Source organism: Chanodichthys erythropterus, chromosome 7, assembly GCF_024489055.1.
Source record: "Chanodichthys erythropterus isolate Z2021 chromosome 7, ASM2448905v1, whole genome shotgun sequence".
Classification (NCBI taxonomy): domain Eukaryota; kingdom Metazoa; phylum Chordata; class Actinopteri; order Cypriniformes; family Xenocyprididae; genus Chanodichthys; species Chanodichthys erythropterus.
In genome coordinates this window covers 13,806,069-13,825,788 of record NC_090227.1, presented here as the reverse complement: position 1 = coordinate 13,825,788, position 19,720 = coordinate 13,806,069, and the positions used below count along the sequence as shown (strand labels likewise).

The 19,720-nt window shown below is 36.7% G+C and overlaps 1 protein-coding gene across 2 annotated transcripts in view; it reads right to left on the bottom strand.

Annotated features, from left to right (window-relative positions):
• gse1b (Gse1 coiled-coil protein b) overlaps positions 1-19,720 on the bottom strand; it is a 264,123-nt gene that overhangs the window by 182,099 nt on the left and 62,304 nt on the right. For both annotated transcript variants that reach the window (XM_067389833.1, XM_067389834.1), the window contains exon 2: positions 7,132-7,309. In XM_067389833.1, coding sequence (XP_067245934.1) covers positions 7,132-7,309 — 178 coding nt within the window. The remainder of the gene's footprint in view (positions 1-7,131; positions 7,310-19,720) is intronic.

Below are 19,720 nucleotides of genomic sequence, written 5' to 3'. Positions count from 1 at the left end.
AACTACTTTTTTTCTTTTTTTACAATGGCATTGTATATTACAAATATGAATAATTGTTAATGAAGAATGTTTTAAGTAATTAAGATTTGGGGTTTAAAACAACATAATGCAATACAATTATGATTTCAAAGAGTAGCCTATTATTTTATTTTGTAAAAGATACACACAATACTCAATGGACTGTCAAAGTGCCATCGGGTCATCATTTTAATTAAGGGCATTTGATATAAAGTGTGATAAAGTAATGAATCAATTTAAAAAAAAGGCTATAAATCACCTGTATGTGCTTTAAATCTTTGATGCAGACAACATTTGAATCTTTTGTTTGCATAAATACAAGTGGATTTATGTGAAATAATCAACCGACTCCTGTACATCCTTTACATAAATCATCAGACGATTTCTTCTCAATGAACTTTAAAGTCGCAAGATGCATGATAAAACAATAGATGGTGGTAATGCACAATTTTAGTTTGTGATCTAATAAGAATAAGATGTTGCGCTGCTTCAATGCATCACAAGCGCGTCAAAACACAAAACACAGGTACTCCCCAACACAGCTAAAATGGCTCAAATGAAGTCCAGATATTTCTTCCCGGAATGAGACAATGTTGCATACTAGCATAATGCCCAAACAAAGGCATATGATTATGGTTGGGCCATTACTTTTCCGACACGCGCTTGAGGTTTTTGGCCAATCATAACGCACTGATCATAACGGCCATAATCAGAGCACTCTTCAGAAGGAGGGGCTTTGTAGAAATCAAAGCTTTTCAGACAGACTAGGAACACTGCAATAATGTGCATGAGTATGTGAAAATAAATATATATATATATATATATATATATATATTTTTTTTTTTTTTATATTAAAGCATGTTCGCCTATTCTATTACACCAAATAAACAAAATAATGAACTTTTAAAATAGCATCATATGACCCCTTTAAATAGGCACACACACATAGAAACACTTGAACAAAGTGCATTTGAAATGGCTGCTTTAGTTAAAGTTATCATTCCCAAAATGAAGTGTTTGCCTGCTGCTTACCTGCCAGATTGTTGCTTGTTATAGAATGGCAACCAGTTAAATACAGCACATAACACATGTCAAACATACCTACTAATTTTCCCTACTAATAAAATTCTAGAAGACTGTAAAAGAATTTGGCCAGAGTCTTACCATAGAGTTGGCACTTCCTGTCCGTCATGTGTCTCTCCTTCAGAATGTTTCTACCTGTGGGCCTGTTTAATATTCAGAGACACCTAGATTGTCTTTTCTCTCTTCACTGGGTGTATCCAATGAAAGCAGCAATGTTATGTTCTATATGTTGTTTGTGTCACTATAATATAGTTTGTTTAGAAAACACCATCAGTCTGTGGTCACAGCCAGTACGATCAGATCTGACACAATAGGACAGTTTGTGTGTGTGCTGATTCACAGAATTGTGGTCAAACACATCTTAGACACACACTCATTCTTCCCCCTCCCTCTCTACTTCCTGTGTGAAACTGGCCTCCTCATCTCCTGCAGTATGCTTTCAAACTGCAGCATAAGCTGCAAAGCACATGATCTGTTCCAGAGCCTTTATGCCAGACATCAAACTCCTAAAAGCCACTGTCCACATTTCTGGACCCCTCTGTCTGAGTCATGTGTGTGTGCAAAGTACAGTACATGATCATCAGATGAGGGTTATGACCAGTCATTTGCTTTGTGTTTAAACACACACATACAGCATTGTAACCACACACTTCCGGACGTTTAAACTTGATCAAATGAGACTCTACATAAAGCAAGCTTCCTTGTAATATCTCTTTGGTGCGGTAATAGCGTCATAATCTAAAAATAGCATGTTACTGATCTATCGATTTGCCTTCACTGAAAGGAAAATGTCAAGCACACATTTTGTGCCTAAGCATACAAAGAGAATACTGTCTATTTAAACCTAGAAACAAAGATTTAAGAATTAGAAAAAAAGTAAAGCTAAATGAAGAACTTCATTTTTAAGATTGTTTTTGCATCACTTATCAAATGTAAGTAAGTTGGTGACACTGAGCATGTAAACTTTTTACAAACTGTCATGTTCTTGCTTCGCTTGACGTAGATCATCAGGTTTTGTCCATGCCAACTCTCATTAAAGCAAACGAGGATGTACCAAATGGGCACAGACATTGACAAATTAACATACATTTTCAATTCAGTGTTTAACTTAAATTGTTATGCTCATAACATCCAAAGTGTAAAGAAAAAAAGAAAAAAACACTGCTCCCTTCTTCTTGAAGATTCGCTGCACTTCTTCATTCCACCACTAGATATTTTTGTCGATGAATTTCGTCCCTGGCATTGACCGTCCCTGGATCTGGCTAGTCACATGTCACTGCGTCGAATGGTAGGTCGGGATCCATTGAGCCAGCCTGCTTTAGGTCTAATCTTCTTAATAGCCAGTAGTCAATTTGGGTGGTGCGATCAGGTATGAGTGTTGGCCATGATCAGGTCAAAGGGCATCAAGCAGTCCAAGACTCGGCAGCCTTCTGAGTGCCATACTCCAGCCTGCCATGCTGTTGTTTATATTTGTCCCGTGAGGAACCGACATGTCAAATGGTTAAGACATGCTTTTTTTGGGCATTAAGTAATGGAGCGAATACCAGTTAATTGACTACTGCAAACATTAGTAAATAACATTGCAGGATTTATTTAAATACTCTCCTCCCATAAATTTTGCATCTGAAAGGTAAACTACAAATGCATATGCAACAAGGTCAGCTGCAAAAATAACTGTGTCCACTCCTTTTCACTGTGTGTCTTCAATAATCCTGACCAGTGTTGGGGGTAGCGCATTACAAGTAAAATGAGTTACAGTACATATTCAGATTACTTTATCAAGTAATTAGTAAAGTAATGCATTACATTTTAATTTACACAAAACATATCTTGCTTAGTATCTTACTTGTATCTTGCTAAATAAGTTATGGAAGTTACTTTGTTTCCCCATTAATTTATTGACTGACACCTCTTCTGTCCCTATGTTGAGAGAAATCAGGAGTACGGTGCAGTGGTGTTGTGTAAACATGATGCTTATTGTAGTTCTAGACTAAACGTGAGCATGCATTTACTCATCTCACTTGCACAAAAACATCTAGTTTTCCTCAAAAAAAAAAAAAAAAAAAAAATACAAATTACATAAATATACTTTAATCTCATTTTATTAACAAATGTCTTTGCTGCCCTCTACTGTACAGGCGTGAACTTGCATTTCCTTCAGCCTGAGGCTTATTCATTTCACTTTTGGTGTGAAAAGCAGATTTTTTTTTTTTTTTTCAACAAACAAGCAAGCCCAGGCCAGATGAGAAGTAATGCAATTAGTTATTTTTAGGGAGTAACACAATATTGTAATGCATTACATTTAAAAGAAACTCACCCCAATACTGATCCTGACAGTAGATTTTTAACATCAAAAGAGCGTTTGTGCTAGTGCTAAGTCCACAAAAATATGGTCCAATGTGCCATGTTAAAGGGTTAGTTCACCCAAAAATGAAAATTTTGTCATTAATTACCCACCCTCATCTCGTTCTTCACCTGTAAGACCTTCGTTCATCTTCAGAACACAAATTAAGATATTTTTGATAAAATCCGATGGCTCAGTGAGGCCTGCATTGACAGCAAGTTAATTTACACTTTCAAACACCCAGATGGGTACTAAAGACATTTAAAACAGTACATGTGACTACAGTGGTTCAACCTTAATATTATGAAGCGACGAGAATACTTTTTGTGCGCCAAACTAACCCTTTAATATGAAGGAATTTTCTAGGGGTGGGAGAAAAAAATCTCTTGAATGATTCTGGATCGATTCTGAAATTCTGTGTTTTGAAGCTGTTTATAGCCTATATTTAAAAATCTTAAAATACAATTTAATTTATTTTTTTCAAACTAATAATTATTTAAAAATTACATAGATTAGGTATTAAATTTAAAAAATAAGTTTACGAAACTAATTAATTAATAAGAAAAAAAAGTGGATCTAGATTTAAATAAAACATGCTCTTCATGTATTGTTGAGAGTGGACAAGGGTATAGATGCTCGGGGGCAGATGGTGGCACAATTTCCTGCCGACCCACAGAGGGCAGAATCTCAACCAACTAAATTCCAGAATGTGTCAGACCCAATACTCAAACACAAGTCAATGACAGAACAGATGGACAAAGAAGAGCTGGAGGCAAAAGCAAATGAATAGAGAAAGACAACTAGAGAAAGAGATAGATTATGCATGAATGTGATGAGATGAGAAGAGACAAGAGATATTTCTGTATAAACACATTTGATCAGCTTATCTCTGCTCTGACTGGTTCACCCTTAGGACACTTAAGCAACATAGGAGCCAGAAAAGACTTAAAAACTACAAATACTTGCTCATCAATGCTCATCAAATTGATAAAAATAAGATACAAAATACTGGTGAGAGATATATATTTAAAATACAAGTAATTTGACATTATCTTTAACACAACTGTCCTTAAGTGCAGTGTTTGTCTGAGAAATTAGAGTGTCTGTGTGGAAAAATTGTTAACTCTGCATGTGTCCTCTGTCCTACACATAAACGAGTGAGCATGTGTGATCTAAAACAACATATAATATATATATATAGTCAAACTGATTTTATTGTCAAAATTTAAAATTAGTGATAGTCTAAGGTGAGGGCTATTTTCACTCACTATAACAAGCAGGTATTGTTTGTTACCATGGCAATCACTTCAAGGGTTAGTTGCATACATTATGCCATCTTTACTGTAACCAACAATAATGTTCAGTAATCTCTGCCCTTCTAGGTGTAGATAATGTTACAACTAACAGGTGTAAATCGACTATGTTTAAAATGGTATTGGATCTGAGAGATTGAAGTGGTGTATTTAAATGGGGCTGTACCGATACATTAGCCGATGGTACCTTGTTTTCCTAGTCTTCCAGATCCAAAAGTGTTGTTTTTTTATTTGTTTTTGTTTGTTTTTTGATACTCTTTACTTCATTCCTCCTATAAAGATACATGAGGAAATTTCACCTAAACCCCCAAACTATTTAGTCAATAAACTAAAAAATTCTTTCTAAGCATCTACAATACAAAAACAAATATTTGACTGTCTCTTCTTGACCACTGAACCCACACTCTCCCCAAACTGCTGGATTAAGCATCATGCCTGTTTGTAGCTATTGCCCCATAAATAAGTCTCTTTTTTATAGAATTGCTGTTCGCTTCTCTACTTGAGACTTATAAAGGAACCTCCACTGGTCTTTCAGGGTAAAATTTTATTCAAACTATCATGCCTGACTCATCTGTCATTGATTTTTCAGTGCTTCCTCATAAACAGTTTTAACACGTACATTGTGCAAAACATTTTTAGCCATTTCTCAAGTATTCATGACTCTGAGTTCCCAGAAACCTCTAAGTAAGTCTTCTTGCATATTTTTTTCAAGATCTTAAGCATAAACGATTTTTGATAACATCAGTATGTTATCACTTTCCTGTAATTTCTTAGCAGTGTACTTCCACTAAATGTGCTTCTCTGATGACAATTAGGCATTAAGGTATTAATAACATCAGGAATTTCTGTAAAGCTGCTTTGAAAAAAGGTCTTGTGGTGGTGAACAATTAATTTGGGCAAGTGTCGTGATAATCTTTAATCAAAATCTGAAAAGTTACTTCCGGTCTGAAATGGTGTTCCTTCTCTGATGACATCAGAGAAGGAACACTTGGGATTGGCTTGAAAACGCTTAAAGGGGTAGTTCACCCAAAAATGAAAATTCTGTCATTAATTACTCACCCTCGTGCCATTCCACACCCGTAAGACCTTCGTTAATCTTCGGAACACAAAATAAGATATTTTTGTTGAAATCCGATGGCTCCGTGAGGCCTGTGTAGGGAGCAATGACATTCCCTCTCTCAGGATCCATTAATGTACTAAAACACTATATAAATCAGTTCATTTGAGTACAGTGGTTCAATATTAATATTATAAAGCGACGAGAATATTTTTGGCGCGCCAACACAAAACAAAATAACGACTTATATAGTGATGGCCGATTTTAAAACACTGCTTCAGGAAGCTTCAGTGCATAATGAATCAGCGTGTCGAATCAGCTGTTCGGAGAGCCAAAGTCACGTGATTTCAGCAGTTTGGTTTGGTTTGACACGCGATCCAAAAAAAACAGCTGATTCACAATGCTCCGAAGCTTCTTGAAGCAGTGTTTTGAAATCGGCCATCACTAAATAAGCCGTTATTTTGTTTTTTTGGTGCACCAAAAATATTCTCGTCGCTTTATAATATTAATATTGAACCACTGTACTCACATGAACTGATTTAAATATGTTTTTAATACCTTTAGGGATCTGGAGAGAGGAAATGTCATTGCTGGCTATGGAGGCCTCACTGAGCCATCAGATTTCAACAAAAATATCTTAATTTGTGTTCCGAAGATTAACGAAGGTCTTACGGGAGTGGAACGGAATGAGGGTGAGTAATAAATGACATTATTTTCATTTTTGGGTGAACTAACCCTTTAAAACCAATCCCCTCCAACCGTTAGTCTGCTGTCCTGTCCTCTATTCAATATTCCGTTTCACTTGGAAATACGTCACAACACTGGAGAATAGTTGTTTGCAACTTCCGGTACACGGGGAGCTTTGTGCAGTTGTGCCTAATATAAAAACAAATAAACTGTCCAACAACTCATACTTCCTGTTCTAACATAGACCATGAAATCTTACCTTCATCCCAGACCTGAAATGAGACATAGTGTTTCCTTCAAAAACATGAAAACTAATGTTCATCATTAAGAAAACTAACACTGCTTTACTCATCCTCAATGCTTATGTTATGTTTTTGCAAACAATTTGTTCCCCCTCTGCCAGCATCACATCCTTCACTGAAAGACCCAACAAGCTTTGGCATACACCTGACTCCGTGGCGGAGTCAAAGAGATAAAGAGGCAAGAAACAAGTATAACCAAACAATATATAACATTTTTTCTTCACAACCACATCCTCCACCACATCTATATCTTGCAAGAAGTGAAGGGAGTCATTAAATATGAGAGAAAGACTCCGGAAAGAAGAGTTTGGACTCATGAATACTCACTGGTCACTGAGCTATCTGCTTTTTCCACTTTCAGGCTGCATAGGGGCGAAGTGACAGAGGTCATTCTGGGTTCGAATGAAGTAGTGTGATCTTGCTCTGCCATCTCTGCCACAGTGACTATTGATGGTCTGGTCCCTGCATCCTTACTGCTGCTGGCTGTCTCCTCCACCAACAAACCCTGCAATGAATATTTTGAATTAACACTCGAGAACTTCAAAGAAACAGTTTTTTTTTTTTTTTTAAAAGGCCAATTCTAAACCTTGGTAGCACTTATAATATTAATCAATGTTTCTTGCTCACAGTCAGTTTTTCATACAAATTTTAATCCTGTTTCTGACCCCTATGGTACATGTTGTACAAGTCCAGTTGTCCTCCCTTTTTGGTGCACTGAAAATGATTTGGAGTAGGATTTACTTTAAAACAATTTTAAAAAATTTCACAAATACTTACCAAGAAATGGCATGCAACATATTGAATTAAAAGTGAAATCTTGAAGTAGAAAGACTGAAATAGTATTTTATTGTAAAACATACTTCAAAAATCTAAGAAAAAAAAAAAAGTTTTACAGTTCCTCAAAGCTAACTCCCCAATTTAAAATATGAGTTTTTGTTTTCCATCCTTCTGAAATGCCAGGATTGACATGTAAATAGCACATGTGCTCATTTATAAAATTATTTTGGCTCATTTATTAATTTGATAATTTTAGCTGCAAAAAAGTAAAATACTTTCAGCTCCATTTAACACATTATATTATACCTCGTTAAAATCAATAACAGATTTTCCCCAATATTTCAGACATTTCAGCAGATTCCATATGGGCCTGCATGTACAGTAAAGATCAATGCCATGATGAAGGAGCATGTTCAACATGCCTCTAATCTAATTACTGTCTAATTATATAAGACTGCTATGTAAATTCACAAACATTGTGTTGATGGCCTCACATGATGAAACAACTCCACATGATGACTACACACACTGCCAGAACTAATGGGCCCTGTCAGCCACTCCACTGTTTTTAGCAGCAGTCTTTACTTTAATTTCTGGGGAACAATGAAAGTCTCATCTTTCAAGTGACAGAGACCAGATATGTGACGGAATTCTCCATAAGAACAAGAGAGACAGAGGAAGAGGAGATATTAAACAACACCAGTATGTGAGCGCTGATGAGACGCTGTCTGACCATGAAAGGAAGGTAAAATGCTGAAAGACAAGACAAGGAAGGAACAAGTATGGAGTTTAGCAGAAGCTTCTGGTAGATTTGACAGACAAATTTTAAACCATATAACCATGATAATGATGAGTCCAGACCTGGACAAAAATCTTCAGTAGATCCTCCTGGTTTGAAGCCAAATTTAATAATACACTGAAAAATTAAAGATACATTTTTACAGGCTATAAAATAAAGACATCGACACCCATGGTGTGCCTGCACTAAACCGTTGACCATACACCTGATCTCTCATACCCCTTTTCCACTAGGACGGTTCGCGTTCTGGAGCCAGATCCTGTTTTCAGACAGGCAAACTGGAGCCTGTTGCGTAACCCTGATGTAACTTTGCTACATGTTGTTTACCTGACTATAACCAGTATAAATTGCGCGTCCCTGCTTGTGCAGGCAGTGCAGCGCTTCCGTAGTGTTCCGTAGTGGCAGTGCTCCCCCTCCTACACTACCAACAGACACTGAAGCTGTGGCTGAAATCGGTCACTTGTTCACACAGATTTACTAGTTTCTACATGGTAAATGACACTTAGTGCACTGTATAGAGAACAGGGAACAATTCAGACAGTGTAGATAATCTTTCGATTGATGCGAATGAAGTCCGTTTTCGCGTCAGTATAACGTGAACCACTGCAGCACGAGCACAGTCTGCTCTGGCCCAGGGACACGAGAGCACAGAGAGGATCATATCCGCGAGTCGGTAGTTTTATTGGTAATTTTTAAAAAAAGGGGTGGGGCTGTTCGATATATCACCCTGACTTCCTGTTTCAGTTGAAATTATGTCAACACACTGAATAATGCTGCGCGTTCCAAGACACTTCAGCGGGCCTTAAGGTTAAGGAATATAATATATAGTTTGTACAGTATAAAAATCATTATCTATGGAAAGTCCCCATAAAACCTGGAAATCCAAAGTTTGTGTGTGTGTGTGTGTGTGTGTGTGTGTATGCCCGTTTTTGTGACATATCAGGACACAAATTTGTATAATGACATGGGTATGATATAGGTATTACAAGGAGAGGGTGAATTATGAGGACATTACCCCATGTCCCCATTTTTCAAAAGGCTTATCAATCATACAGAATTAGTTTTTTTGAGAAAGTAAAAATGAGCAGTTTCCTGTGATGGGTAGGTTTAGGTGTAGGGGTAATGTAGGGGAATAGAAAATATGGTTTGTACAGTATAAAAACCATTACACCTATGGAATGTCCCCACAATTCACAAAAACAAACGTGTGTGTGTGTGTGTGTGTGTGGATCAGGTCATGAGGACGTCCGTTCAGCTTCAGGCTATTTATTTAAGGGGAGGTGATGATGATTCAGTGGCAGTTGATTCACACTGCACCACCTAACAAATACCACCAACCACAGCAAACACACTTCTGTCTGTCACACCCAAACATCCCTCTAATTTTTGCTCTAGCTAAGCAAAACCTGTTTCTACCACTTACACCCTTCAGCCAACTAAGCAGAAACCATATACCAACCTTCTTTAAAAAAAAAAAATAAATAAATAAAAAATAATAATAATAATAATAATAATGCAGACTTATTATTAGGCCATTTCTCACTTTGCCCTTTGTAGAGCCCATTTTATACAGTAACTAAAACCATTTTATTAGTATTTATGCTAACTGTGGATGAGATGGGTTGATACTGTAGTTGTTTAAAGTTGCACTTTTACAACGGTGGCAAATATTGCAGCATTTTGACTTGTCAACAGTGCAAAACTTGCATATGCAACCACATTTTGTGCTAAACAACTAAAAATGTCTGTCATTAGGTACTGGCTAGTAAATTGTTAGATTTCACTCGGCAGTGATTGAGTTGGAGGCTAAGTTTAGTGCTAATATATTTGCAATACATCTTGTGTCCAGGAGCTCTATAAGACCTGGAGAGAGAGGCTCTGTTAGTATCCCCATTCATTTAAATGGCATCTGCTCAGCTAGCACAGGTTCCCCAAAAGTGAGCAATCTAGAGGCTCTCAAGAGTACTATGTGCAGAGACTGTGTGTCACATGCGGGGCAGAGTTTGTGCTAAACTGGTTTGGGGGGTAAAAAATCATGAAAATACATCGAATTTGACCACACACTTGTATTTTCCTTGCCAATCCTTACAATGCACCACTGATATCAATAGATTCAGAGTGTTTTCTGATGCACTCTCTTTAGATGCCCTTTAGCCCAAAGTATTCAACATTTCATCATCAGCACAACCTGCACACACCATCCACTTGCTGCCTGATTTTTGCATCCAAGCAGATTTGTGCATGTGAGAGTGATTATACATTCATAGAAGAGACTACTAGATGTGCGCATGCACAGAACACGTCCATCTGGCTCGTGAGACAGAGCGGAATGTGGAAAACAAAGTATACACAGAAAGAGAAAGTAAGAAAGGCTTACATAAAGTACAGTACTGTGCAAAATGCTAGATGTAAAAAGAAATTGTAAAAATGACGGAGATGTAAAATACAGTCTTCGTAACTACACGGAAGCCTTCAGCAGTGGGTAAAACTAATGCACAAGCAGCAATCACAATGGCTAGCACTCACCACCAATCACAGTCTGCATGTTGATTTCAGCAAATCAGGTAAATGCAGACAATGTGATTAATATTTATGAGCCCAGCAGCTTGTCAGGCATTAGACCACAGTCAGGGAAGACAACATATTGAATTTTGCAAGGGTGAAAATGAGGCTGTCAAAAAAGGTATGCACTGCATAACATTCCTATATCACATGTAGTTTTCAAAACTCTTTTATGGAGTTTTTCAAAAATGTTTTATGGAGTTTTTGTCTACTGATGTTTGTCTCTGTTTTTTGCAAATATTTTTTTTTCAGCTGTTGTTCAACAGTTCAGTTGTCAGGAACTGGGTTTGATCTCTGTCTCTGCTCTCATTTTTGTTTTTGTTTCTCTCAATCGGCACATGTAGTCATGCTCATCTGATTGCGGTCTGCAGTCAGCATGGCTGCTTATTTGCTGCATGACTGTCTCTCCTTTTCTCTAATTTGTTCTGCTTTTTAGTCTCCTGTTTCTCTATTTTGTCAGAGTATTTTCTAATGTCTATCCACACTAGTAACTCTAGTCAGTTTCGGTCTAGTCTAGTCTAGTCATAGGTTCTGTTCTGCTCTATCTTGATCTTTGCTCAGTTTACCTGTTCCTGCAGCACCTTTCTCTCTCTGGCCTGGACTGTCTGACTGCTTTTGGATGCATGCCTATCTATTGGTCTTTGTGCTCACCTCTGCCCTCTGCATTTGTTGCATTACTGCTTCTATGTCTGTCTGTCTGCCACATTCTCCAATCCAGAGTCTGCCTTGTCAGGAAGTGACCTGCTGGACTGCCTTAGTTTGCTTATTATTATTACTTATTTATTTATTTTTAAATCAATAAACATTATGAACAGCCTGAGCTCTTGGGTCCTCCACCTATTTCCTGACAAATCTACCTCAGCTTTTGGAAAGCGAAAGTTATTCCCCTGATGTTTTTTTTTTTTTTTTTTAGTTTAGTTTAGTTGTTTAATTTAGTTGTTATGCTCTAAGATATATATGAGCAATATCACACGAACTCGCCGTGCGATATATGGCTGTAATCAGCACGGCTGTGATTCGTCCGTCTTGTCTGTATGTTTATTTGTTTGTTTGTTTTTGCTTTATGCAATGCTTTGGCAATATGTACCTAAATATGTCATGCCAATAAAGCAAATTGAATTGAATTGAGAGAGAGAAAGAGAGAGTAAGGCTATTACCTGTGTCTGTTATATTGCATTACATTCATTCTTCAAGTCGATGTCCATAATATTATATCCATTATAAAAGTCAGTTTGAATGTCAGCTGAGGAAAGCGATCTTGTATTTGTCCTTTTTTACAGCTTTGGGAATTTTCCATAACATCCATAACATCACAACGCTAAAACAACTTCCTTTGCAAATGTTACTTTCAATTTAAAAGTCTCTAGTGACTGACTGACTGACTGACTGACTCATTCTCCTGTAGTGTTGCCGCCATCTAATGGCGTATTAATGTAACTTTCACTCAATCCATATTACTTACTAATGGACATATTTATATAAAATAATATTTATTGAACAACAAATAAGCACAATTGTACAGTTCAGTCAAACATAAAGCACTAGTTATTTAAAAAAAGGTCACCATTTACGCTTGTATGTGGGTTTTACAAATATTTAACGAATGAAAAGGATTTTAAAGAGCTTGTGGCCAAACCTCCTAACTCCATTTGATCCTCAAACTGTCAGTCAAACCTCATTAATCCGCCTTACCTTGTGAATGAAGTGCACGCACAATTTGGACCTGGACATCTCCTCTGTGCAATGCAAAGGTAAATAAAGATCCGATGTTTGAGAAAAAAAAAAATTAAAGCGTTTTCTTTACTCAAAAAAACCCTATGTTTATAAAGTTGAATGTTTTACGTATTTGAAGAGCAGAGAAGAGTCTTTGTCTGATATGTCCCTATGATGTAACTTAACATTTATTATTATCAAATTTAACATAGCACAATCCGACTTGCTCTGGAAATAATAGATTAATAAGACAAAAGATTGCCCGTTCTATGTACTCAAATTCAATTATGTCTCGTGTTTAACCACTATAAGAGCCAGCGGCAAATCACCGAGGCACTGGCCGAGATTAAGCTGTTCTCGACGGTTACAGAAGCACTGAAAGGCCGCTGACACCCTGGAGCTCACATCTCCGAAAACGTCAAAACAAATAGGCGCTGTTATTAAATATGAGTCACATATTTCAGGTCTAAACAACTACATTCGCACCTAAAAAACTATTAAAACTACAGTTCGTGGTACAACAAGTAGTATTTGTAAAAATTATGGTTGATTTGATCGGCCACCATGACGGTCACTTCAAGCGGAGTGATACAAACGGTGAAAAGGTAGGAGGAGTGCTGTTATCACTGAAATATCACATGGCTGTCAGCCATATATATCATTGGCGTGTGGTCCATATAAGCTTAACGAAGCTATTCGTGGACTCTGCAATTAATATTAACACTATGAATTACTTTTAAATCTTTTGTTTGAGGTGTACTATAAAGCCTACATGATAAAATGTTGGTAATGAGTATGTAACTGTCCATAATTTTCAGTTATGGACAGACTTCCGGGTAAGCTGATCTACAGCAGCTCTTGCGCCTTCGCCGTGGGTGGGGGAATCATTACTAAAACTATTTTCATAGTATTTAATTTTCTCCATAGGGAAATTTATTTTTTTATGAAAATTTATAAATTAAGACAGTCCAACTATCAGAGAATGTTAATCGATAGTCTGTGCGTTTGTTAAAGTCATCAGTTTGCATAATTTTTAAAGAATACTGATATTTTTTATTTATTATAGCCTACTTATATGTATTGTAATTACACTTTATATTTATAATAGGCTGCTAATACGAATTATGCACAAATATAGCATATTCTGCAAACGGACCTTTCGTATGTCGCCCCTCCCTTGAGTCAAACATCACAAAAGCTCTTACAGTTGCTTGTGAAGACACGTCTCAACAGGTAAATATGGGCTACTCTCAATAAAAGGTCCAACATATTAGAAATACTTTTCACTGTGTTGCTATGTGTCATGAGTAAGCAACTGAGAGAGAACGCAAGTGTCTCGTTTATTAGCAATAAACCCATTATCACATAACTGCATTGGCCACATTTATTATTTATTTATTTTTTGTCCCTTAAGTCACCGCTCGCCACTGATATATATATATGTGTGTGTGTGTGTGTGTGTGTGTGTGTGTGTGTGTGTGTGTGTGTGTGTGTGTGTGTGTGTGTGTGTGTGTGTGTGTGTGTATCCACCGCCCTTGTTCAGAGACTCATTATTCCACTTCTCTTCATCAAATGTTTGTTCACTATTTACTTCAACTGCTCGGTGCTCTGGTAATATCAATGGTATGAACCATTTCAGGTGCGGCAAATTTAAAACCAGAATATGAGCATAGCTCACTTACATTCACTTAAAAATTGAAACGTTAGCGATACAACTGATTCAAAACGCGAGCGGCAGTGATTGAACGTCAAAGCGTGATTTGAACGCCCTGCCCCCCAGCTGAACTGAAAGTTGTGATTGGTTCATCACCCGAGTCAGACCTGCCTGTTATTGGCTGAAGCGGAGAGGTCCACCGCAGTGGGTTCAGAGCGGATTGAGAAGAATGCTACAGTAGCTCACCCTTCGGCACCTTTGTCAAAGTAAATGGTGAAAAATAAATGTAGCGAAGTTGAATACTTTATTTTTATTCAACTCAAGTAATAGTCAAAGTACCAGAATTTCATTGTACTCAAGAAAGTATAAAAAATTGAAAAATATACTCAAGTAGCCTACTGTAACGAAAGTATTTGTAATTATGTACTTTCCACCTCTGGTAATTACACTGTATAACAAGAACACACTACAACCATGTTTGTTTGGTTGGTTCAGTTGGTTGACATTCCTTAGAGTAGCATGTCAAATCATGACATCATTAATGAGATCTCATGCTTTCCTAAAGTCTGATAAAATTTCATATGACTCTTATATTTTATATAACTCGATTACCTCAGACATTGTAGCCCTCCATACATTGTTTATTTCATATGTTTTATACAATATTCATTTCCAGTTGCATTTATTTGAATAATGTAATCACAGAGCTCAAGCCACTGTGTTCAGTTGACTTCCCAGCATGCATCTCTCTGTTGCCAACAGCCACACCACAGACAAGACCTGTTTCTCTATTATTGACATCCTGCTGTTTCTCTGACACATTTAAAATGGAGGAACATATCAAAAGGCAGAAAGAGAGAAAGATGAAGACACTGATATTCCAGAAGAAAGAACATCCAGTGATTTTAACTGAGTAGGATCGAAGCAATAAACAGTGCAAAGTACCAGAAACCCTACACAGGTTTGGTACTAAGGTTCGTTCAAGAGTGGTGCAGGGATGACACCAGGGGCATCACTATTGACCCCTTTTTAGGGGGGCTAAATTTCTACCCAGCCCCCCAAAAATTTGTGATTAGCTCTGTAATCTGTACACAAAATTGTGATTTCCTCATTCCACTGTATAGCTCATATGAAAAGGGTGTCAGTCTTTGGTCCTCCCCAACTTTTAGTCTGAGTTATTCAGTGTCTTTTTCAATCCACAGCAGCGTGGCACCAACAATTATAGTAATTTTAGGTTTAACTATATTCATAATGAATATTACAGGGGTTATGAATTGCATTTTTTATTATTTTATAATGTTTCCTGAGGTCCACTTCTAATGTTAATGTGATTTTTACATTAAAAAATTGTCATAATTTAGAAATAAATGGCCATTTTCTACTCTGATTTTAGCCCTCTGATTTGAACGCTCTGTTTGAAGGGGCGTTTCTGCTGTGAGACTTCAGTGTTAATACCTACTGCTGTGATTGGCTAACATCTTTGCATATGGAAAAAGTTTTACTTGTGGAACTCTTTTGAATACTTTTACTACGTTTTTACTTTTACAGCTGTCAAGATTAACGAATCGTGAAAAGTGTTGTTTATTGCATTATATGAAGAGTTTGGTTCCAAAAAGCAATAACTCCATTTTGATTAATTTGAGTAAAAAGGTGTTCTTTACCAAGAAAGTGGCAAGATGAAAACCGCTATTTTCTGTTTTAAACTTTCACATTGCACCTTTTGGTTATAAAAACATTAAAAATTAAAATCTACATTTTGATTTTAAAAAGTTTATTATAAAAACCCAAAATGCATTTAATCCATTTGTTACAATACCTATGGTGTATAAAGCACACGACGAGGAGATAATATCAAACATGTCTTTTACTAGATCATCCAACTGGGGAATACAGGAACCGGACAGGAACATACACCAGAACATACACCAAAACATACACAAACGACACCCGACAACTGACTGAACAGATACAGGAACTTAAATAGACAGACTGATGAACTCAAATGACAAACAGCTGTGATGAATAGATTAGGGTCCATGGATACTGATTGTGGTGGGAAACTAGAACAAAGGAACATGGGACAGATGACAACAAACAAACTGAAAGTCCATGTGACTGTGACACCATTAATATAAAAGTTATTTTTCAAATTGAAAATACACAACAAAGTAAGTTGATTCATATAATTACGGAGTCTAAACTTTGCCAATATTTATCTTATATACAGGCATTTTACTAAAAATACATTCAGCCGTCACTCCCAAAATGAATTCAACGGATCATCTTGTTAATGTTATAAATTATTTGTCATTACTGATTAAAGAGTATCTGGTGCCACCGCACGGTTAAATAAACACATTTGCTGAGTACATTGGTATTAAAAACAACTTTTTAAAAAAAGCCTTCAATGTTTACAGTGGGTGGAATGGAGCGCTTTGATTGGTTGAGTGGATATATCACGTTCTGTAGAAAAAGGAGACTGGCGTTTGTCGCGTTTTAGAAAGAAAGGGAGAAAACATGACAGAATAACATTGTAGCCGATGACAGTCAGTCTGAGTGATTTCATCATTGCAACACGATTTCTGCATTCTCACAAATGCTTTTACCATAACTAACAATGCAAACATGATGTAAATACAGGTTCATTGTGCAGTGTAAACAGTCACTGATTATAACGGGAGTTTTGGCAAGTGTCCATATAAACTTGTGCCGTGTGATCGACAGCTTCAGCCATTATAAAGAAAGCATGGTTTGCAGATTTGTTTACAAACAAAGCAGTCTATGACTATGTGGTCACTATTTCTTTGTCTGTTATTACAGATAGTTTGATATGTACTGAGTATTTATGTGTTTTTAAATTGTGATGAAATTATATACAGGTTGGGTTGACTTGATAGGTAGGGTACTGTACTGTATGTGTTGTTCCTGCCTTAGTATACAAACAAAATATTAATTTTTTTTTTTTTTAAATCATACCCTCATTGAGGGCTGAGCTCCCTTAATATCAAAATCATAGAATTACCTTTGGACGATGCCAAAACCCAAGTCTAAATCATGTTAACCACCATGCAAACCATGCAAATGTGTAGGGCCCCGCAGGTTTGGAGGGTCCCCTGCTGGCCAAGAGCAGTTAACTTAATTTATAACTCCTATTGACATCATTTATTACCAGGTGGTTCGGATAAGTAGAAAGAAACAATTATTAAGAACACATATCCACGTGGCATTCAAAAAATAAAGAAAAACTAAAGAGAAGAAATCCAATATGAATGCTATTGTAACCCAAAGCTTACAATTTCTTTCTATCAAAATGATACATCTGATAAGGCGGAAGACTCAGCGCGGTCGCACACTGAACAAGCTGTAAATTTGCATTTGCTGTAAACTGGTTTGTGAATCGAAAATTTGATTACGATTCTGGAATCGGATACTTAAAGGTACAGTATGTAAGAATTCTGTCCGCTAGAGGTTGCTAGAAGCCTATTCAAAACAAAGGTGTAGCTTGATGATGAGAAGTTTGAGGGCGGAATCTTGGGACATGTGATCTCCACCTCAACCTCAATTGCAAAAGAATAGTGATAGGACTCGGGAAGAAATCATGTTTATGGATGCAATTATTCATGTTACTGTAGTATGAAGCAGAGCAGGACCGAGTGTTGTGGGAGCTGAACACAACACATGCCTCACGAGCAGCGGAACTTTTATTATGACACAGTCGCCGGAGTCGTAACGCAGCTCTGTTTATCATATTAGATACATTTGAGTATATTGAAAATGCTGTTATAACGTTACTCTGAACGTTCGCTCTCTGGCTGCTGTGAGACACTTGTTTTAGACACACTGCAGTAAGATAGACAATTTTAGAATATCATATTAATGCTGGATGGCTTGTGTTGATAAATGGCATGCAATTAATTTTAAAACATATTGTATGATGGAGAAAATTCTGTATTACTGTTATTAAAAATAAAGCTGCATCTGATTATGCTATGTTAGCTACTTCACAAAATAGTGTTTTTCTCTGAGGCATGGTAAAGCATGGTACTCGCAAAAAATCAAGAAAATTAGATTTAAACAATAAGACTAAACGTGTTGAGCTATATAACAATTCGTTTTCTGTCTATAAATATATCAAAACAGTTGTACCCTTGTCTATTAAAACGGAAACCGAGGGTAACACGGGTATGATGCAATTGACAAAATCCCGGAGTCTAGGTTAAAATGGCAATTTTCTCACGATTTACAAATAGTTGGAAACCTTTGGGATATTATAAGTACTTAAGTGAACAAAATATATAACACTGGTCAAGTGGTTTTTGGATATTTTACTGCAAAAATATTACATATTGCACCTTTAATGTCAGGCATCGGATACTTAAAGGGGTGGTCCATAATGATTTCATATTTGTAACTTTAGTTAGTGTGTAATGTTGCTGTTAGAGCACAAACAACATCTGCAAAGTTACGACGCTCAAAGTTCAAAGCAAAGGGAGATATTATCTTTTAAAGAATTCTCTCTTTAGGGACTTCAACAAACAGCTGGTAGGGACTACAACGAGCTTCTTCCGGGTTGGTGACATCACTAATCCTAAAATTTACATAAATCCTGCCCCCGAGAACACACAACAAAGGGGTGAGGCCATGTTATTGCAATACAGTACATAACACAAATGCAGTAGCATGTCATAAAAGCAAGATGCCAACATAAGTTATAACCATAATTAAACTAAACTATACCTGTTCTATCTTCATGCAGCATACATTCTCTGGCTCTGTAGGCATTTTACAACAGTTCTCACATGAGCGATTTACAGATTATCATGACAGAATATGCTAATCAATTACTTTAAGATATCCCACATCAGCTACATAAATTAAGAAACTAACCATTCAGAAACGTCCTGTTGCATTCTACATGTTGTCACTTCTTCTTGAGTCTCTCCATCATTGTCCGACTCCGGTTTGAACATAAAAGGCTGAAAAGTTTCTGACATTTTCAGTGAGTCTAACACTATGTGTTAACACTAGCTCTTGAAACCCCACCCTCTACTTAGGAGCAGAAGCTCATTTGCATTTAAAGTGACACACAAAAATGGAGCGTTTTTGCTCACCCCCAAAAAGTGACTAATTTAACATGCTATAAAAAATTATCTGTAGGGTATTTTGAGCTAAAACTTTACATACACACACTGGGGATATCAGAGACTTATTTTACATCTTGTAAAAATGGCATTATATCACCCCTTTAATACTTAACAATACTACATACTTACATTCTATTCTGCTTGTTGATTCCTGTGTGTGCATTTTAATGTAATTTTAAACTATTAAAGCGCAAGAAGATGCACTCACCTAGGTATAGTTCACAAATACAAATTTAGTGAAGTTCTCTTTCATTTGAACGGACAAAT